At 37.4% G+C, this 20,014-nt stretch overlaps 1 protein-coding gene across 1 annotated transcript in view; it reads left to right on the top strand.

The window, feature by feature from the left end:
• The window catches only part of LOC137283278 (transmembrane protein 184B-like), a 39,461-nt gene extending 20,648 nt beyond the window's left edge, over nucleotides 1-18,813 (top strand). The window contains exons 3-8 of the mRNA XM_067814728.1: nucleotides 9,427-9,592; nucleotides 10,843-10,933; nucleotides 11,191-11,266; nucleotides 12,537-12,628; nucleotides 13,030-13,199; nucleotides 13,606-18,813. Of these exons, the coding sequence (XP_067670829.1) occupies nucleotides 9,427-9,592; nucleotides 10,843-10,933; nucleotides 11,191-11,266; nucleotides 12,537-12,628; nucleotides 13,030-13,199; nucleotides 13,606-14,120 (1,110 nt within the window). The 3' untranslated portion in view covers nucleotides 14,121-18,813. The remainder of the gene's footprint in view (nucleotides 1-9,426; nucleotides 9,593-10,842; nucleotides 10,934-11,190; nucleotides 11,267-12,536; nucleotides 12,629-13,029; nucleotides 13,200-13,605) is intronic.
• Nucleotides 18,814-20,014: the final 1,201 nt, after the last annotated feature.

Raw genomic sequence — 20,014 nt, forward strand, 5'->3', positions numbered from 1 at the left:
AGCAAGAAGTCTTGGCAGAATTATTATTGAAAGCATGTTAACATGCAACATTGAAAAATTCTTGTCAAAGTTTAAGGATCCAATGGGAATTGTCCAGAATCCAGTTCCCATTAGCCAAGGAAGACCCCCAGTTTTTCGATGGCTGTGATAATTTTGCCGTCTTGGTCTTGAGTTATTTTATTGTTCATCAAATCACTCTGAAACACACAGCAATCCATTTTATATCAAACAAGAAGCGACAAAAACACTTGATAGTAATGGTAATGGCAGGTGCCTAATATGTCCTCCCTGACAGATGGTTGAATGTTTATATGCCTCTGATAAAGTAAGGATGTTGGCAGGCATGTACAGTTACTCTCTGGAAGTGGTGCCAGTGTACTAGCTGGTGTGACAGGTGTTGCCTGGCTGGATGTCCACAGAGATGCAGCACTCGCTTCCATGTACTACTAATGGCTAATTGCAGCCAGTTACTCTAATTGGTTATCACCTGATGGTTAGTGGGACTGGGAGGCTCTTGGATGTCAAGGGCTGAAGGTTTCGGATGTTGTACTCAAGTGTTTTATGTCCAGACAAGAATAGATGGTCCTTAATGGGGGTTTGATCCATCTTCTTCATGGAGCTTGTCTTCCATAAACTATCCATAAGTCCAAGGATCATTATTAGGAGCTGAGAAGTTTTTCACATGAATGTAGAGAGAGTTTCATGTGTCTTGGAAGAGATAGCTTTCATGTCAGTTTCATTGTGTGAAATGTGATGTCTGTGTTTGTGTGTGAGGTGTGTATCTGTGTGTGTGTGTTAACTGTGAAGATCCTGGTTTGGACTGATCTTTAGTAACTCATTCTTTTCATAACAGGCGCCTAATGGGATCCGGTGATCAGGCTGTCTGACTTGGTTGACACATATCATTGTATCCCAATTGTGTAAACTGATACTCATGTTGTCAATCACTGGACTGTCTCTTAGAGATAGCTGGAATATTGCTGAGTGCAGCGTAAAACTAAACCGACCCCCTGTGTGTGTGTGTCTGTCTGTCTGTCTGTCTGTCTGTCTGTCTGTCTGTCTGTCTGTCTGTTTGTGTGTGTGTGTGTCTGTCTCTGTCTGTCTGTGTCTGTGTCTGTGTGTTATGTGGTAAAATCAGTAAAAACTGAATCACTTAAACAGAAGTACAATTAATGTAATTGTTACTTGCAACATAGCCCCAAACAACAAATTATCATCCCCTGGATGCTGATCCTGGTATCACTAATGTAGCTTCATCCTTTAACATAGACTTACATACAACGGATTGGCTTTTCAGGCTCTTTGTATGTGGGTGGACCCTGCGGTCAGTAGCTAGGAATAGTCATGATGAAGCTGATTGATGTTGATTTACTGACAGCTGCAGAGATGAGGCCTCAGCAGTCTCAATCCCTCCTCCTTTGTTAGTGGTCATCAGTTCCATTGACCTGCTGGCTACAGTTGCTTCTGGTAGAGGCATCAGTATGGCAGTACCACAACTTGGCATGATTGTAAATCCGTGTAATTCTCAAACTATGGACATATCTAGACTGATACCCACTCATAGGTGATACTGTAATTTAGAAATTCAGTCTGCTGTGACTGCTACTTTAAAAGACTGCCATCTGAATCCTCATTGAATCTGAATCTTCCTTTCTTTACTGATTGTGAACACTCATTCACTCACTCACTCACTCAAATGGATTTCTGAAGATATGTTTTCAGGATTATTTCTTATGGCAATACATTGTAATGAGATCATCACTTGTAAATTGACATAAATGTATAATGTCCATTCACCTTTTACATTAATGATGAAAACAGGTAAAAGAATTTTTCCTTGATCCATTCATCCATTAATGACATGTAAACAAACCCCTGTGTCTGAGCTTAAGAGACAGCTTAATTTGCTGGCCATTCAATCAATACACCAACTTGGTTTTACCGACATGATTAACCCCCATTCACATGAAAGAACTGTAAATTCAGCAATTTTGAGATTCCCTCATTTATCATCTTATTTCCCTCATTAGAAGTATTTATGCCCAAACTTTAAGGTAACGATTCACATGATGCCAGAATGTTCATTTATGTGAAAAGAACCTGTCTCATATGTTATTGGAAAGAAATACTTTTCACAACACGGCTTGGAAACATGCGCCTTTTCAAAGAGTAAATCTAAAAGCTTGATACATATGGGTCAGCAGTAATTTTTGTTGAGCTTTTTGAAAAACTGTGTGATTTTGTGCCCTAATGCTGCCATATGATCTAGAAGTATCTAGCAGTTGCTTTCAGCTGTACATGTTCATGATGCCATGTTGCCAGGAGACCGACAATCTCTTCATCATTACAAGAAACCCCATATGATCATACAGTTATGGGGGAAATGACAAAAAATGGGTTTTCATAAAAACTGATGTCACTTCCTGTGCATCCAAATGGATGCCTGTCTTTGATTCTAAGGACCTCATTTACAACAAGGTCGAAGACTGTACTTCAAAACTGGTTTGCCTTTGAAGTTGTGAGATGATGGTTGCCTTGACAGCTGTTATGGCAAAAGAAGTCTTTTAATTATAGATATCTTTTCTCTCTTTGCTGCTTTGGTTATACTGGGCTAGATTTAGTATCATTTGATATTATTCAATCTGTCAAAGGTTAATTTCATTTTTTTGAATTCTAACTCTAATATAGATAAAAAGTTAATTAGGAGTGTTTCTGAAAAGAACAGTTTTCCCTTGTTAATATTTTCATGGATGTATCATGTTTGTGTGTTTGGAGACGTGTATTGTACCGTTATTAGAATAGTAGAATGTTTGTACACAATTTTGATGCGTTTCTCTTTTTGGGGGTTGGCTTGGGGGTGGGTTTTTTTGTTATGTTTTGTTTTATTTTGGTGTGGGGTAATGTTTCAAGCTCTTGAAGTTGACAAGAAGAAAAAATATATTATGGGTAATTATCAGATGTATTGTTTGTTTTATGTTGAACTATAACCATAGGTTAATTTGTATGTCCCATAGAGTAATACTTGAATTAACTATACAAACACAATTTGTAGTGCGACCTTACATGAATGAATCCCCAGACATTTAGATGTTCACAAGAGCACTCATTTGTTTGTGAACTATTACTCCCAATCTGCAATGTGTTAGAACAACAGCAGATGACCACGAGTCATTGCTGTATGACCACAAATAGCCCTGACAATTTAGTTTCTTGATGGGCAGCAGTGATGGCATACAACCCTATTTTCAGTCAAACATGCAGTCAGTATACACTTTTAGCCAATCAGGAATCAGCATCAGCCGTTGCCATGACAATGAAGATACCTGTGGGATTCATCACAATCTGTCAAAGTCATGGCAATTTGAGCATCTTTCTGAATGTGGCATGACATTTATTTCCTGTGGCAGTGTGATTTGTTTGAGACTGATATGACTGTAGAAATTCTATGGTGGATTCTGTTGACAGTTATAACAAACATATATGATTTGTACTCCTTGCTTTTGCTGATACAAAACATACCATCATATCTTTGATTTACCTGAATTAGATCTGATGCATGTTCATATAATCACATAGGATTTGTGATCCCCATACATCTAGTCAAGATCATGTGACAGTGTTCAAAACTGAGAGAACTTTGAGGTTTAAGGTCTCTAAATAATCAGGTATAGACCAAACAATCCAGTGATCCTAAGATACAGTGACCTACATGGATTAGGTACAAATACAGTGTGGATCAATAAAGCATCTGTGAATATCCTGGTTAGGATTGGTCTCCTACAGACTATGCTTGTTACAAGAGGCAACTGATGGGATGGAGTGGTCAGACTCGCTGACTTAGTTGACATGTCATCATATCCAAATAGTGTAGGTTAATGGTCATGATATCAACCACTAGCCCTGACTCAGTTATTTATCATGGAACATGAATATTGCTGAGTGCTGCATTAGACAATAAACATACCATACTGCTTCAGGTGTTGTGAGTGATGCCATATTTAACTGTTGATTGTATTGATTGTTGTGATGAGCTGAAACCATATGGATGTTTATTGTTTTTGTTCTGTTGCTCTAGAGCACTATGGTCATCCATTCTGAACTATGGCAAGTTATTGCAGTTGAGAGTGCTGTCTGCTGTCACTCCAGTACTAGGAATCCTCAATTTCCATTTTATATATTGAGTAAGCATTCAATGTCCAATCTTCCTGTATCATGATATAGATTTGTTTGCTGTTTCTCTTTGTCGTAATGCCCACATGGATTTTCACATTTGATATCAGCAGTAGTTTTCATTTCAGTATGATTAAACATGTTGGAGTTAACCAATAGCTACTTTGGAGAATATTAATTATGAGGATGAAATTTCCTGAGATGAAATGAATTGATTTTTAAAGTTCCTCAGACTGACATAAAGATTTTGATCCAGGAGTCTTTTACAGAGATGCCATCTTGTATGGTTTTATCATGTTTGTTGTGAAAAAAAACTCAAAAATACATGACTATGATAACAGTTATTATATGTGATTTTTTTTAAAAGTACATAAAATTAAATTTTCTGATAGCATGCGTACCATACACATAAATTTCAACCACATTCTATTCTGTATGTAAATTATATTGGAGTACTTACTACTGATTTATGTTGGTACAGTGTTAATGACAAGTCCTTGGACTGTCAATTTATCTTTTTTTAATTGATTATGAAAACTCTTTGGAAACTAGTACTAATTGTGGCCTCCAAATACTAATTATTGCATCAAGTTTTGGACAAAATACCATTTGGGCTAAATAAGGTTTGGCATCTCTGTTTTTAAATTAAAACTTAAATTGATAGCCAAATGATCTGTTTTAAGCCGATCTTTGAAATGAACTGAATGGTTTAAACTGACGTCGAATTTAATGTTTTAACTGTATCCTGTATTGTTTAAGTAATGTTTAAGACAATATATTAATGCTTTAGATTTTTCCTTTTGGAAGATAACAAACTAAGATAATGACTACATCATGACATGTTCATTAGAAAACAACAATAGTGTGTAGGTTTCACCTCTCAGACAGTTACAAGGGCCACATCAGTAAGACACTGCCCTTGCCTAAGGCAGACTTGGTGTAACTGTTACACTGAGGTGCCTTAGATCTAGTTAAGGTGATGCTTAAGACATACTCACACATAACCTCGGGCAAACTGATTTAATACATGAGATCCATGGATCAGTTCACAGCATACAATCACAATACATTCAATGGCTGTCTGAACTAAAAGTCTTTACATGTCTACATTGAAAATGCATTTAGATTCAGATTATCAAATAAGGGAAATGAAAAAAGTGTATTGTGTAGCAGCAGTTAGTTGAAATGAAAACGTTATCAGATGGATTGGATTTGATCGTGTCTATCATGATGAGTAAGTAGCTTTGCGATGGGTTTCACATGGACTGTCAGTAACAAGATCCTAGAAACAAGGATGGATTGCATGTATGGTCTGATGCTCACTGCGAGTTAACAGTACATTTTCAGTCTGCTGTAGAGTGAGGTGGGAGAGTTGAGTTGAGGTGATTCTGCAGAAATCTCTTATACCATTAATAGTGATGTAAACAATCCAGAACTATGCAACATTTTGGCTTTTTGCAACTACATGTTTCAAAATAATTCTTTCTCTCGTGTGAAGCAGTTGTTATACCTGTGTGTACAGTATGCACAATCAGTAGCAGCTTGTGTTTTATCTGTTGTCAGCAAAGGTTGTCTATAAATGAAAGTGTCATCATGACATGGCCACTGTTCATTCAGCCTGTCAGACCTGGAGCCCAGAGCATTCTTCACACCCACTGTCACTAACTTCCTGTACAACACCTGTAAACCTGCCACACATGCGGGACAAATACCAGCGTAGAACTTGCACCTGATAATGCATGCACATACAAGTGTTTCCTTCACCCCAACCAACTAATCGCTTGCAACCAGCAACCTCTATATCTTTTGCTTGTTTGTGGCAAAGACAAACATCAACTTTTATTGTATTATTGTTTGATCCCTCTCACTTGTCAACTTGATATGAAAGGTCTCATCAATACAGAAACGTTGAAGGAAGATTACTCGTAGAAAATCAACATCTTCAGTGAGCAGAGATTAAGTTTTTGTGAATGTAATTTGAGCTTTCCATTATTCAATCATAGGTATATACTGCTATCAGAATATGTATTACAATAATTGCAAGCTAACTGTAACACTCTTCAGTAGTGTTGATGTCGAATGATGGGAGCTCAGACAACAAGTCAGCTAGAAATATGTACACTGCAGCTCAGGCAAAGAAATGTTACACAGTTAGTATGCCAAACACACATTATTCTGCTGCTCTAGAAGCTGCCAGATTACAAGGAATCACACCTGAAATAATGGAGAACAATTACAACACTATTGTTGAGTAAAAATTAAATAGTTCATTTTATTTTAGAATACTAATACAGAAAAGAACCTAGACTACTTGGCCAAAGCCAAACATTCTGTCGGGGGCTTTGGTGTTGCTACATAGCAATATTGTAGTAAATTATTATTGCAGTTGGGCTTTTTGTTTATGCAAATAGAAAGCTGGAGTGGTCATAATCTCAAAACACAGATGGGTGTACATTCCATACAACAACATACAAATGTACATTAATTAATGCTGAGAGCCAGATTAATTAACTTGAAGACCTGTGTTTTCAGTATCTTAGTCATGTATTGTAGTATGTCCGTTATATGTAGAGATATCCTCAGATGCTTGTATATTGTAATTAATGCATTTTTGTGCTGAAGGAAACAGAGTCTGGACTGAGTGAATGAATTGAGGGTCTTCACATCCAAGCATGTTTTGGCCATCTTAGTGCAGATACCTGGAGGAGGTCCAGCTAATACTATAATGATGGGCTTACACCAGGTTTAGCAAAACACCAGAGATATCATTTGTAGAGTGGCATGAATGGGTTTAACAATACTGAGAGCTGGATTAGTAGAGCTTTTTGCTGGAAGTATAGAGGGTGAATCAGAATGTAGTTAACCAGCCTAAGTAGTAACATCACTGCAGGCTGTTGGTGATCACAAAATCACCACTGTGTGTAGGTTAAGACCAAATGCAGCAATGTTCCAGCTATCTGGCAGCTGCATGATTGAATTTGGACCAGATAAAGCAGGAACTGATATTCAGTACCCAGGCTGCTTACAAATGATGGCTTTCAATTAACCAAACACCAAGCCCATCCACTCTTATGCCAAGTTTAGCGTTTGTAATTTTAAACATATCTTTTAAATAATGAATTAGATATTAGCCTATATTTTCAAACTGTTCCTAGCCAAATGAATTTCTTAAGTCCATTCTCAACACATTGCCTATGATCTTAGTTATTTTGTTCTCATAACTAAGAACATTTCAGTTCAGAGTTCAGTAGAATGGAATACCTCCAATGTTTTCTGTTGTTTCGTTTTCTGAAGATTAGAAAAAGTCTGTTAGCCATTGAATGCAGGACAAGATTGGGCATCGGTAAACAAGATCAGGGTGTCAGTTTCACAATTCCTTCTCAGACACCCAAGACCATTTCATTATTAACCCAGAACTGAAAAATGGCTGGGACTATAGCATACAGCATGTCAATTTATTCACTGTTCATTTCCTGTTTCCAGAGCTTAAGTTTTGGGTGAGTGAAAATATCTCATCTTAACTTGCTGTAGAGGTCAGTGTAGTAATGAACAGGTCCTTTTTGATGCTTTAGGATTTTTGTGGTTCATCCAATGACAGTGACTGAAAGATGGGTTGTAAACATCAGACTGATGGGATAATATGACATATCCCAATGACTTGAATTTCCACTGTAGTCCTTTGCATGAGTCCCCAGGGATCTGTTGTATCCTAGGATCACAATAAATGTGTTTGTCTAGTTGCACAAGACAACTGTAACACGGCAACTGTCGTAAGTTAGTGTTAACTAATGGTACCTTCAGTAGCCTCAGTACAAAGATCACTTTGAGGAAGCATTGCCAGAGCTATTATTCTGTTATTAGTGTTCCACGTGGGATATAAAATCTGTGCTAGAAGTCTACCCAGCACTATTTGAACATTAGGCCAGAAGTTTGTTCACACATTATTATTACAACTGATCCATCCCGACACATTACAGCACGAACCATAGATTAGAAATCTTTGGTAGAAACTCCCAAATATCTGTAAAAAGATGAAATAGTTGCCAATGGCAAGAGGTCCCTGTTCCAGGAAGCATGGCAGTGAATTTAGTCAAGTTTGAGACCAAAGATTACAAGAATAACCATGGGCTTTGACACCCTGCTGCCTGGCAGCCAGAAGCTAGAATTCTTTGAGGCAGCTGCCAACACTACATCTAATCTGTATTGATTAAAGAGCTAAAATTCCTCAACAGTCTGTGACCATAAAAATATAAACATTGTCTGTTTTGAAAGGCTGGTGAGAACAGGCTTAATGACCCTTGCTTGAGAAGTGTCTCTTTAGGGGCTGGTCTGGGTTTCCGGCACAGTAGATGGCGCTGTTGATAAAGCTTTGGTCTGAATTACAGAGAAGACTCATAAATGACACTATCAATGCCTTACAACCCGGTGCCTAGACTGGCATACACATCTAAGCTGTTCCTGAATGATCTCATTGGACATAATAAATGTGGAATGGTTGTAGATCTGATGTGATCTACCCTGTCTTGGTTATGAATGTTTGAGTTTGATGAATCAGGTTCAGTGTGATATCTGCACAGTTTTAGGAGCTAGCATGATATCTTGTGTCAGTATGGAAATATTTAAACAAGATCTTCATTCAGTTGACAATACAGTGCAAATCTTTGTGGTTTGCCAATGAATAGTTTCAAGGTGTAGTATAAGTAAGTTTGACAGTCAAAACTAGTCCATTGTTCAAGGTTTAATTGGATTAGAACTTAAATTTGTATAAATGTATAAACTTTCCGAGCCAGAATTGTTGATGCAAATATTTCATCAATGAATGGTTTGAAAGCACAGTAGATAATCACTCAAAACGAATACATTGTTCCAGGTTTAAGTGAATTATAATGAATAGTTAAAAGGCAGAGTATAAATGGGGCAGCTACTCAAAACTATGCTGTTGTTTCAGGTTTAAGTGAATCATGATTGGTTTGTCTAGACATCCAAGGCTAGAAATGTAGGAATGGATGTATTGGCCCATGGGGTCAAGTTCAGGAAGTGTTGGACACTGAGGACCTGAGATATGTACAGTGTGTCAGAATTATGGAACTACATTGCTGCTACAGGCAAGGAGTAACCACAGAATAGAACAGGATTACACCAGAACATTCATCTTGTGTTATACTGCTTCAAATAATATGTTGTCGTACCCAAATGCAGGGAACTTAGATTGACTTGTTGGTGTTTATGAATTTTATTTCTTATTTTTCATTTCAGATATATCTTCATCTCCGCTACTACACCTGTCCCAATGAGCAGCGATGGATCGTGCGTGTGTTGTTCATCGTGCCCATCTACTCCTTCGACTCATTTCTCAGTCTCATGTTCTTCAACAATGACAGTTACTATGTCTACTTTGACAGCATCAGAGATTGCTATGAAGGTAAAGAAGGCCTCTGTTGGTATTTTATGGCTGAGAGATAAAATGAGCTCTATCTTTTTCTCATGAAATGCCCCAAGTAGAGATCTCATGTTATTTCCCAAATGTCTACCAATTTCTACATTAACTTGCTAACAAAATACTATTGTATTAAAAGGGAGGTCCAGTTACTGACATTTAGATGAGAAATGTTATCTTGTCTTTAGAAAATCAGGTCATATGGACATAATGCATGGATTATGTCTTCTATCTTCTGTGGATATAGACATATGAGGATCCGGGTTAGACTTGATTTTTCAGTAACCCATGCTTGTTTTTTACGAGGTGATCAAAGGGATCAGGTGATAAGGCTCGCTGACTTGGTTGACGCGTCATTATATCCCATTTGGGTAGATTGATGCTTATGCTATTGATCACTGGATTGTCTGGTCCAGACTCGATTATGTACGGACTGCCACCATATAGCTGTAATATTGTTGAGAGGCGTAAAAAACAAAACTCACTCACTCTGTGGATATGTACAAGTTAGTGTCATCTTGACAAAAGTATGAAGCCCTGTTTCAAGCAACAGTTCTGTGACCTCTGAAGGCCAGGTTACATTGTTGAACCAGATGTGGAGCATGTGTCTTGACCTTGTGACTGTTGTTTCTGGTCATTGTTTCCATGTTCAGTACTAGTAGGGTTCTCACAAGGTTCATTCAGCTGGGCTGATTTTACCTGACACTTACACTTACTGACAGAATATGATTAATGTTGAGGGTAGCAAATAACCCATTTCATTTGAAAAGGAGCCTCACTGAATTGGGAGATAGACTTGCTTCATTTAGAGCTTTAGCATTGCAGGGATCGTTGGGTAGAAGGGAAAATAATGTGGTTCAGGGACTGTGAGGCCGACTGATTTGACCTGTGTGTGTTATAAAGTGTCATTTCATTGCCACTCTCACAGACAGTCCACTTGGGTTTTCTGTATGATGAGCGATGGCTTTAGCCAGAAAGCTACCCCAGCGCCTCTGTCAGTACATATTATGCTGTCGTCTTCAAGTCACTAGTTGGATGTTTCCTATACTGATTCAAACTTAACAGTCCACAATGTCAAAAAATTTAGTCATTTTGTTCCCAACCACTTCAATAGTCCAGATGGTTGCAACTTTTCTAAATTGTAAATCTTGCAGACTCCTGGATTTCCAGCCAAATTTAAAGTTTGATTAACGGTGTATGTATTGTTTTTAAACATCTGGTTCTTGACATTGCAGCATTTGTGATATACAGCTTCCTGAGTCTATGCTATGAGTACCTGGGAGGTGAAGGTGCCATTATGTCAGAAATTAGAGGAAAGCCCATCAGGTAAGTTTGATATCTAATTTATTTGAAAATCATCAATCAGTTCTGGAGACAAAAATGAATTTATGTAAAAGATTTTAAAGTTTTGCTCATTATTTGATATAAGGTCAAACTTTGTCCATATATGACTCCTTAACTTCTAAAACTGACACTTTATGAAGTCATTGTTTCAAGGCATGAAGAGAATTTTAAAATGTCCTTGGCGAGATCTCCAGTCTACATGATCTGTCTGTACTGTAAGAGTTGTCTCCCCTCCACAGGTCCAGTTGGCTGTGGTGTACCTGTTGTCTGGCTGGCCGGCAGTACACAATTGGTTTCCTCAGGTTCTGCAAGCAGGTGAGCATGGAGAGATGATCATGTGCAAAGTGACATAGTTATTACGTCATAGTATTGACAGTTGAACTTGTCATTGTCAGTGAAAGTGGAAAGACATTTGATGTAACTGTCGTGAAGCTTTATGTTGCTTACACAAGAAGAAAGTATTGCTACACCATAGCAAGGAACTAAACCTCATTTTAACTTACTATCTGCATAAATGAACAATTGCCCATCAATGTGGGGATGATAATAGATGTCTAAGAAGACTTATGGCTCTTACTCTTAGAATCTACATCAGTTTCAGACTGCCTTTTTTTCACCAAATAAAGATTTGGAAGCTACTGTGTTTTTAAGAAGCCTTTTGACATGAATGAATGAAGTATTAGGTTAGAATGAAGATTCTTTTGGATATCAATTTCTTTATTATGAGAACACAACGTTTCGGAGTTATGCTTACTCCTTCATCAGGTCTGAAGCATTAACTCCAAAACGTTGTGTTCTCATAATAAAGAAGTTGACATCCATAAAAATCTTCATTCTTATGTATTTCACTTCCAAATGCCCTCCAAAGACAAGTATTAGGTTGTCTCAGTCATAATGACATGTCGGCCTTCTGAATACCAAATAATAATGTGACATCTCTACTCCATACATGGGAGAATAATCATTCAAACAATCATTGTCATATAAATATAAATTGCTACTTTTTTGAGTTAAACATTAAAGGTGAGTGAGTTCAGTTTTATGCCGCACTCAACAATATTCCCGCTATACGGTGGCAGTCTGTAAATAATGGAGTCAGGACCAGAGATTCCAGTGATCAACAACATGAGCATCAATCTGTGCAATTGGGAACCAGTGACATGTATCAACCAAGTCAGCAAGCCTGACCACCTGGTCCCGTTAGTCACTTCTTGGGACAAACAGTCGAAAAATTAAAGGCGTTATAAATTTTTTTTTTCTATATGTCGATGCCCTCTGTGGACTGCATATAGTGTATACTTTTTCCCTTTTGCCCTTTGCTTGTTAGCTTGTGATCTAAACTAGCATGTATATTTTAGGCATGACTACAGTAGATAAGTTAGATTTAGTTTTTTGTATGCATTTCAACTTGAACATACATCAAGTGGCTGAGGGGGAAAATGCAACAGTCGGTTTTACCTGTTTACTGAGGATTGACTTAGTCTATTGTAATTTAAGATGATAGTAGACACATTAATGTGCATGTGTTAATTTACATTGTCATACCAATACATCTATAAAGTGTTACATTGTCTCGTATTGACAGGCCACTCTTCAGTTCTGCATCATCAAACCAGTGATGGCCGTCCTGACTCTAATCCTGCAGGCCTTCAGCCTGTACAAGGACGGAAACTTCTCGTGAGTTGATGTTCCATACTTTTTAATGTCTGGTTCCAATACTTTGCAGATTAAGAGTTGAAACTTGTCAGTGAAATTTAGTGCCTGGTGTATCAGATTCCAGTAGATGTTCTGTGCAAATGGATCTGAGTTTAGAGAATAGGATATGACTTTTGTCTGTCTAGTGATGTCTAAGATAGACGAAAGCATAGGCTTTGGAGAAATGTTGCATGTATTTATTACAGTTCATATTAAAAGTAATCGTAATCAAAAGTTGTCATAGAATTCAGTCCTTTCCAGGGTCCAAACCTTCGCCCATGGCCCTGAAATGAATGCACATATACCATTAGCTTTGTGTGTGAAATGTGTGTGTTTGCTAGTGATGCCAAGATCGTGTGATGATAACCTATTCTGTTTTGTAGACATGGTGGTGGGTACCTGTACATCACCATCATCTACAACATCTCCGTGTCCCTGGCACTGTACGGCCTGATCCTGTTCTACAATGCAACCAAGGAGCTTCTCAGCCCATACGAACCAATCCTCAAGTTCTGCATCATCAAGTCTGTCATCTTCTTGTCCTTCTGGCAGGGTAAGACAATGCGAACACCTACTTACGTTTACATAGCTGATATATACAGCTTTTTCATCTATTGAGCCTGAGAAGGTTAGGATTGTAAACACCACTGCTCAGGTCTGATTTATCTTCATGGCTTGAAGTGTCAGGTAGGTCAAGTATTATTGAGAGCTGTGTATGACTACATTCAGTCACTGATTTGTTCGTTTATATTTTTATGAATGAATTAATGTAAATATGTATAAAGCGTATCTCTCTGATATGTCAGTAGCTCTGCTGATGTAACACAAATTCCTGAAAAGGCATAAAAGTATTATTCTATTCTATTCTATTCTATTCTATTCTATTCTATTCTATTCTATTCTATTCTATTCTATTCTATTCTATTCTATGTTGATGTGATTATTCAATGTACTGGCAGGTGTTGTCTTGGCTATCCTTGAGAAGACGGAAGTGATCAGTCCAATCTTTGCTGAAGGCAACCAGCTGAAAGTGGGAGTGGGTACGGTGTCTGCTGGATGGCAGAACTTCCTCATATGTGCGGAGATGTTCATGGCTGCCATCGCCCTGCGCTTTGCCTTCCCACACAGCATCTACAGCTCTGCCCCAGCAGCCACCCATGGCCGTACTGTGTCCCTCCAGAGCATCTCCTCCAGCCTGAAGGAAACCATGAACCCCCGGGACATCATGCAGGACGCTATCCACAACTTCCACCCCCAGTATCAGCAGTACACCCAGCATGGCATGAAGCCACCCAAGGAGGACGAGTTCAACGAGTCAGGCGCCTGGCCACATGACCCTTACCAGCGTGGACGACCCCAACAGAACGGAACTGCCGCCCCTCCACAGCCAGGGCAGCAAACCACAGCCACACCTAACAAGAACCGATTTAACGAGAAGACGACCCTTCTGAGTTCTGACGATGAGTTCCAGTGAAGAATCGATCGTCTCAATGGCAGCTGACTGATAATGGACCATTGTAGGCTGGCTGTTTCTGGGTATCTCTTGGTTAAGTGAGACCATCCCCCAACTTACTCTGAGCATGTGACTAAACAATGTGTGTACCAAGCATGCTCTGTTGGACATTCTTTTACACCATATATGCTTGTATGTCTCAAATAAGTGTACGTCATGACAACAGAGCAAACTAAACAGAACATGTACAAGCTGTCCTATTCAGCCACAGAGCTTGTCACAGCTAATAACAAGTAACCCAAATTTATTTTTGCAAAGAAGTGAATATATCCAAGCATTTGTAATATAGAAAGTTTACAGTGACACAGCTTCAGAGATAGTCACACATTTTCTGCGTTGGTATTGGAACAAGAGGAGAGTAAACAGGAAACCTTAAATACAAAGTTTGAATTATCCACGTTTGGGAATTGAAATCTTGGTTCAATGGGTAACAATAGTGAACATTTGAATTCATACATGAATGGATTATATATATCTCACCCTGTATACTTCATAAGCTGGACTATGAATCCTACTAGCTGAGTCTCCGTCATGGAAGTGATATCCGTTTGTGTTATTTATTGCTGTTTTCTTCATGTTTGTGTACAGTTCTCTTGTGTATTGATTCAAAACAAATACTATTTTATCACATAGATATTGTCAGATGTAATGGCTGGAACCATATGCCACATGATCGCGATACAGTAAAATGTCACCAGATATAGTCATTTTATTTCAGTAAACATACCCGTGTTATCTTTTTTTTTTACCACAGAACAGAAGCTTCTGTTTTTGAATAAAATTTCTTCTTTTCTAATTTTCTTGTTACTGGTCATCCATAAAATTAGAAGAAAAAAAAATGGAAATACCAAGAAGTAAATTCCAGTGAAGAATATTGTCAAACATAGAACTATTTGGGAGACATAAATCAGTACCTACCATTAAGTCTGACATGGCGCTGCACGTGATCTGTCTCAGCCTTGTACTGCCCCTGTGCTGTCAGTGTCTGGCTCCAATTATATTGGGCCAATTATCCTGTAGATTCCAGCCTGTTTCTAGTACTAGTATGTCTGTTATCTAGGCTCTAGTCGTGCATGAGCTTTGTTGATATATTAGTAGGACTTGGATGGAGAGATTTCAAACTCTGTCATCAGGATGAATCCTGTGGAGTCGGCCATGTTTATTTCCACGTTAGGTTGGACTCTAGTGTTATGTTGTGCCTGTTATTTTAATGGACTGAATAGCATACTTGTGCTGCTGGAGGCAGAGTTGTATATACAAATGCTATTTTCTTAAATTGGAATGTTATATTTTCATTTAGCATGTTTTAAGGTTGTAAATTAGCACCTGTGAATATATGGCAGTTGCATCAACAACATATATGTAGATTTACTGCAAGATGTAGTCCGTGTAGGGCAAAGCTTGTACTGACGTGCAAGCATCAGTTACAGACTAGCATGCACATACACATCACATTTATCAGATCATCAGTTTTGTTATTCGTAGTGTTGAAAATTAATAATGGCAGACCTGTTCCTGTGATTGATTGATAACGATGCATCATTGATTTGAACAATTCAGTAATGATAATGTTGTAATATTGGCATCAGTGATACATTTGTGTCCTTATACTGTATGCCATTGACTGTGTCACCATTACTTTTACAGCAAGGTTTTGTCATCATCATCAGCTTGAAACATATTTTACATTTGATACATTTAGGCCACACTGTTCTGTCCAGTGTAAAGGTATCCCTGTTGCAAACAGACACGTTTCTGTTTTAAGAACTAGTGACAAATCCTCGGCTATCTAGTGTTGTGGTTGTTCATCTGTTGAAGCTAATTGTGTGTGCCCCTACAACCATTGTTTCCTTGCAGTCATGGCAGGCCTAACTATCAACTCAGGATACAGTAATCATGTTATGATGTTTTTAATGTGAACATTAAATTTTAATGCTGAATAAGGATCTGTCTCGAAAGATTGAATATCATATTTGAAGAAGAAGGCAGCTTAACATGGTATGAAATAACTGGTAAAATGGAACAACTGGTTGCCTTGGACATTAGACTGAATAGTCTTTGGAGACAGTTCCTGTGTTTGTATGTGCTTGCTGATATGTGTACACCAGGCAGTCTTTTCTGTTAGAGCAGAGTTGACGTTTGACACTTTTAGAGACACCTACAGTTTTGTGATGATGTTGTAGATTAGGATGCAGGTTTGATGGTCAAGTTCTCAGTGGTGCAACCTTCATTTCATTCATTACGTTTCCAGAAAGTCTATCATTTGTGTTGTTTTCAACATCAGCAAGACTGTTTATACACTTCAGTTGACATATGTAACAAACAAGTTTGTTAATAGTTTTTCTATCCACATGCTTTTGTTCATGCATTCATGTGTATTTGCGTCCATGTCAAACAACAGACAGCGTCCAGTGAAGGTCCTCACAATCTTTGCAGATAGTTCTGTATTAAGTTGTTAAGACAGATTTAATTTCAGGGTTTTAATCAAAATAAGCCTGTAAAAAATCAATGTTATCTGTGATGTCCCACAAGGATGGTAACGCACTGTTTTATTGGCCCATAAGGTTGTGACAACATTGTGCTACATGAGATGTTTTTAACAGTCCCAGAATATTTAGTTTTATCAATTTGGCATTTTGAAGTTCATGGACTGCATCTGGACTCAAGCAGTTGTGTGGAATTTGTGAAGTAAGTCGTGCAGTGCTGTTCAGTGACACAGATGATGAGAACTGTTAAGGCAAATATTTCGTAAGAACCTCTTTTTTTGTGTGTGTGTTCAATTCTTCCATTGATAATCCTTGGATTAACACTATGTTTAACTTTTGGACTACTATTTTCTGTACACTTTCTAAAGGGAATATATTTTGTAGTTTGTTGACACTTTAAGAGGAGTATGTGAGATCATTCTGCAGCTTCAGCTACTTTCACAAGGCCCATTCTAGTAATATTGTGTTTCTTCCAGTAAACTTAGCTAACAATAGCCCATACAGTGCCACACAAAACAACAAATGATATCAACCATGTTTGACACTGAGGTTTTGACACAGACTCTTATGTCTTAAGTTCAAAAAGACGTGGACGTAGATGGGTCAAGGTGCCTCCTTTACCTGCAACACCCAACTTTACATAATTCTTAGATTAGTTGTCTGTTGGCAGCAACCCTTGTACGCACTGGCCTCACTAAAGTTTGAAATGTATTTAAATGTTCCCAATATGATTCTGTGACATAACTGAGGGTTAAAACTGATCATGACAAGATTTGAACAAAATGATGACTTGTAAGCATGAACTACAGTGTTTGATAGTCCCAATTTCAAGAACTGTTTCATGTATACATATAGTTTGTATGATATCTGTAGTAGTGTGATATCGTCACATATCTCTGACTGTGCTGAGTGATGTCCCATCATTACATGGCTGTGTCTGTGTCCTTCATGAGCATATCTTTAATGATAACACACATCTGTCACTGGGCTGAGTGACGTCCTGTCATTAGATGTGTTCATATGCAGGTCCTTCATGAACATATCTTTGATGTAGGGGCAGATGTTTACTGACAACAGCCATGCAACTGATGTTGAGATTAATGTACATGTAATCTGTTCACACTTCAAACTCTTGAGAAATTTTACATTAATAAATAATACACACAGCACTTTGCTAATTCTATAAATATGAATATAATTATGAACAAATTTCAAAACATTTGTACATCCCAGTATGCCATTAAGAATTCATATACTCAAGTTATAGGACTAACAGCTTTACAATGATATTTGTCATGCAATTTACCGCTACTTTCTTAATAATATTAGCTTTTTAAAAAGTGTTGCTGTTCTTTCAAGATAATTCTGTTTTTTTATTCAGTTTCTCAGGATCATCTTTATAGCATTTTGCTATAGAGTCAGCCATAGTTTTAGCTGAGCTATCAATGAGCTAGCATATCATTGACATTCATATCAACAAAATGTGGAATATATAGTATAAAAATGTGAATGTGAATTTATCATTTATATTTTATGTTTCATGTGTAAATACTATTGTAAATGTGTGTTGTTACTTGTTTTCTGGATGATTTACCACTTGAACACTAGGGCTACAACGATTCGTTTCCATTCATCAAAACTAGAATCTAACACCTTAGTTTCAATTTTCAATAACCATTATCACTATTTTGAATCAATATTTGAATACCTATGTAAATATTTCCACTCATCCAGACTCCAAATCGAGCAGTTTCGAGGAAAATCTTGATTTCCAGTGAGAATTCTGGTTAGTAGACATAGGCAAGTGGATTTCACGTTAAAAAGACTGACTCTGAGAGTTCAATGAAATTTGATGTTTTTACCTATATGAAGAATTGAATCAAAAATGATTGAATGGAGGGTCCAATTTTGAAAATCAAATTGAATCAAGGTTTTGGTGAATCATTGCAGCCCTACTGAACACTGTTGTTGGCACTCTTATTGGCACTAAATGACAGATAGCTGCAAGCAGCTTCCTAACAGTAACAACACATGAAACACCGGCAATCACTAAAACATTTATCCAAACTGAGCCTTAAGAGTTTCTCAAGGTGAATCCAGGATTTTGGAAAAAGGATGTGCATGCTGCACTCAAGTAAACAACATTTACACTATCACAAAATGAAAAACGACACAATCACATACCTGACAATGCTTTGCTTGTAACTTTCCTTCTCATGTGTTTATTTCATTTACTGGTACATGTACTTAAAACTTTTCCTTGACGCAAACACCTTCCAGTCCCTCCTCAATTCCAATTCACAGAATGCTATGATTTTTATGTTTCTTCCCATTATCCCAGAAACAATCCCATCTTTTCAAAAATATTTTAAGCCCATCCAAAGAATTCATTTTGGCAGCATGTTAAATTTTGACATTTTGTAATGGCTGACATAGCCCCAGCATATCAGATATTGGAACTTGGCTCTGAAGGATTGTTTTACATTATTGTTGTGTCATTTCAAACATTTTCTTCATGTTTCAAGGCCACAAACATCTTAACACAGTCCTAACAGAAACAATCACTTGAGTGATTGCCGTCTAATCATGGTCCACCTTTGATTCCAGCATTTATCTCAATGACATCATTCTGGCGTATTCCAATATACTCATTCAAGTAATTCCACTTCTTATGATTATGGTAATTATGTCAAAGCTTTGAAATTGCTTAGAAAATATTTGGTTCATTAGGGACACGAGGTATATCCTATCACATTGTATACTTATCACCATCATTCTGAATATATTTTTGAAGAATTTATTTACAACACATTGTCATAGTTTGATTGTTTCAGGAGGTATTGAGGGTAAAAGTCCCCTAAGTAATTACTATTAATGATTTTCATTTAAGTTACATAACAATTTGTACTATTTGCAGTTTTAAGAGGAATTTTGAAAGAAAAGATAACCAAAGATTTAATGTTTCGTTTTTTTGTGATGATTGTAATCAATGATTGTAATCACACTGGTATTTTGTTTTCTAGATTTTTTTGGCATAGCTCCTGAATCAAATACACGCAATTAGAATCTCACTCACTTTAGGTGATACATCAGTAAGATGTTTTTATTTTACTGTTATATTCTATATAAAGTTTGTTTTGTGTTTGCTATGGTGTTAATGATAGATCAGCAAGTTATTGGTGTTCTGTTGCTTACTACAATGACCATGAATAATGTTGTGCTAGGGACCAGTGTTTAACAGCACCCTTTTGTGTCGGTATTGTCATTGAAGTCCCACCATCAAAAACGGATTTATATTTTTGTTTTTCAAGTAGCAAATTACATCATCATATATGCAGTTGTGAAAATGATTTCAAATGATGTTTATGA

Source organism: Haliotis asinina, chromosome 5, assembly GCF_037392515.1.
Source record: "Haliotis asinina isolate JCU_RB_2024 chromosome 5, JCU_Hal_asi_v2, whole genome shotgun sequence".
Classification (NCBI taxonomy): Eukaryota; Metazoa; Mollusca; class Gastropoda; order Lepetellida; family Haliotidae; genus Haliotis; species Haliotis asinina.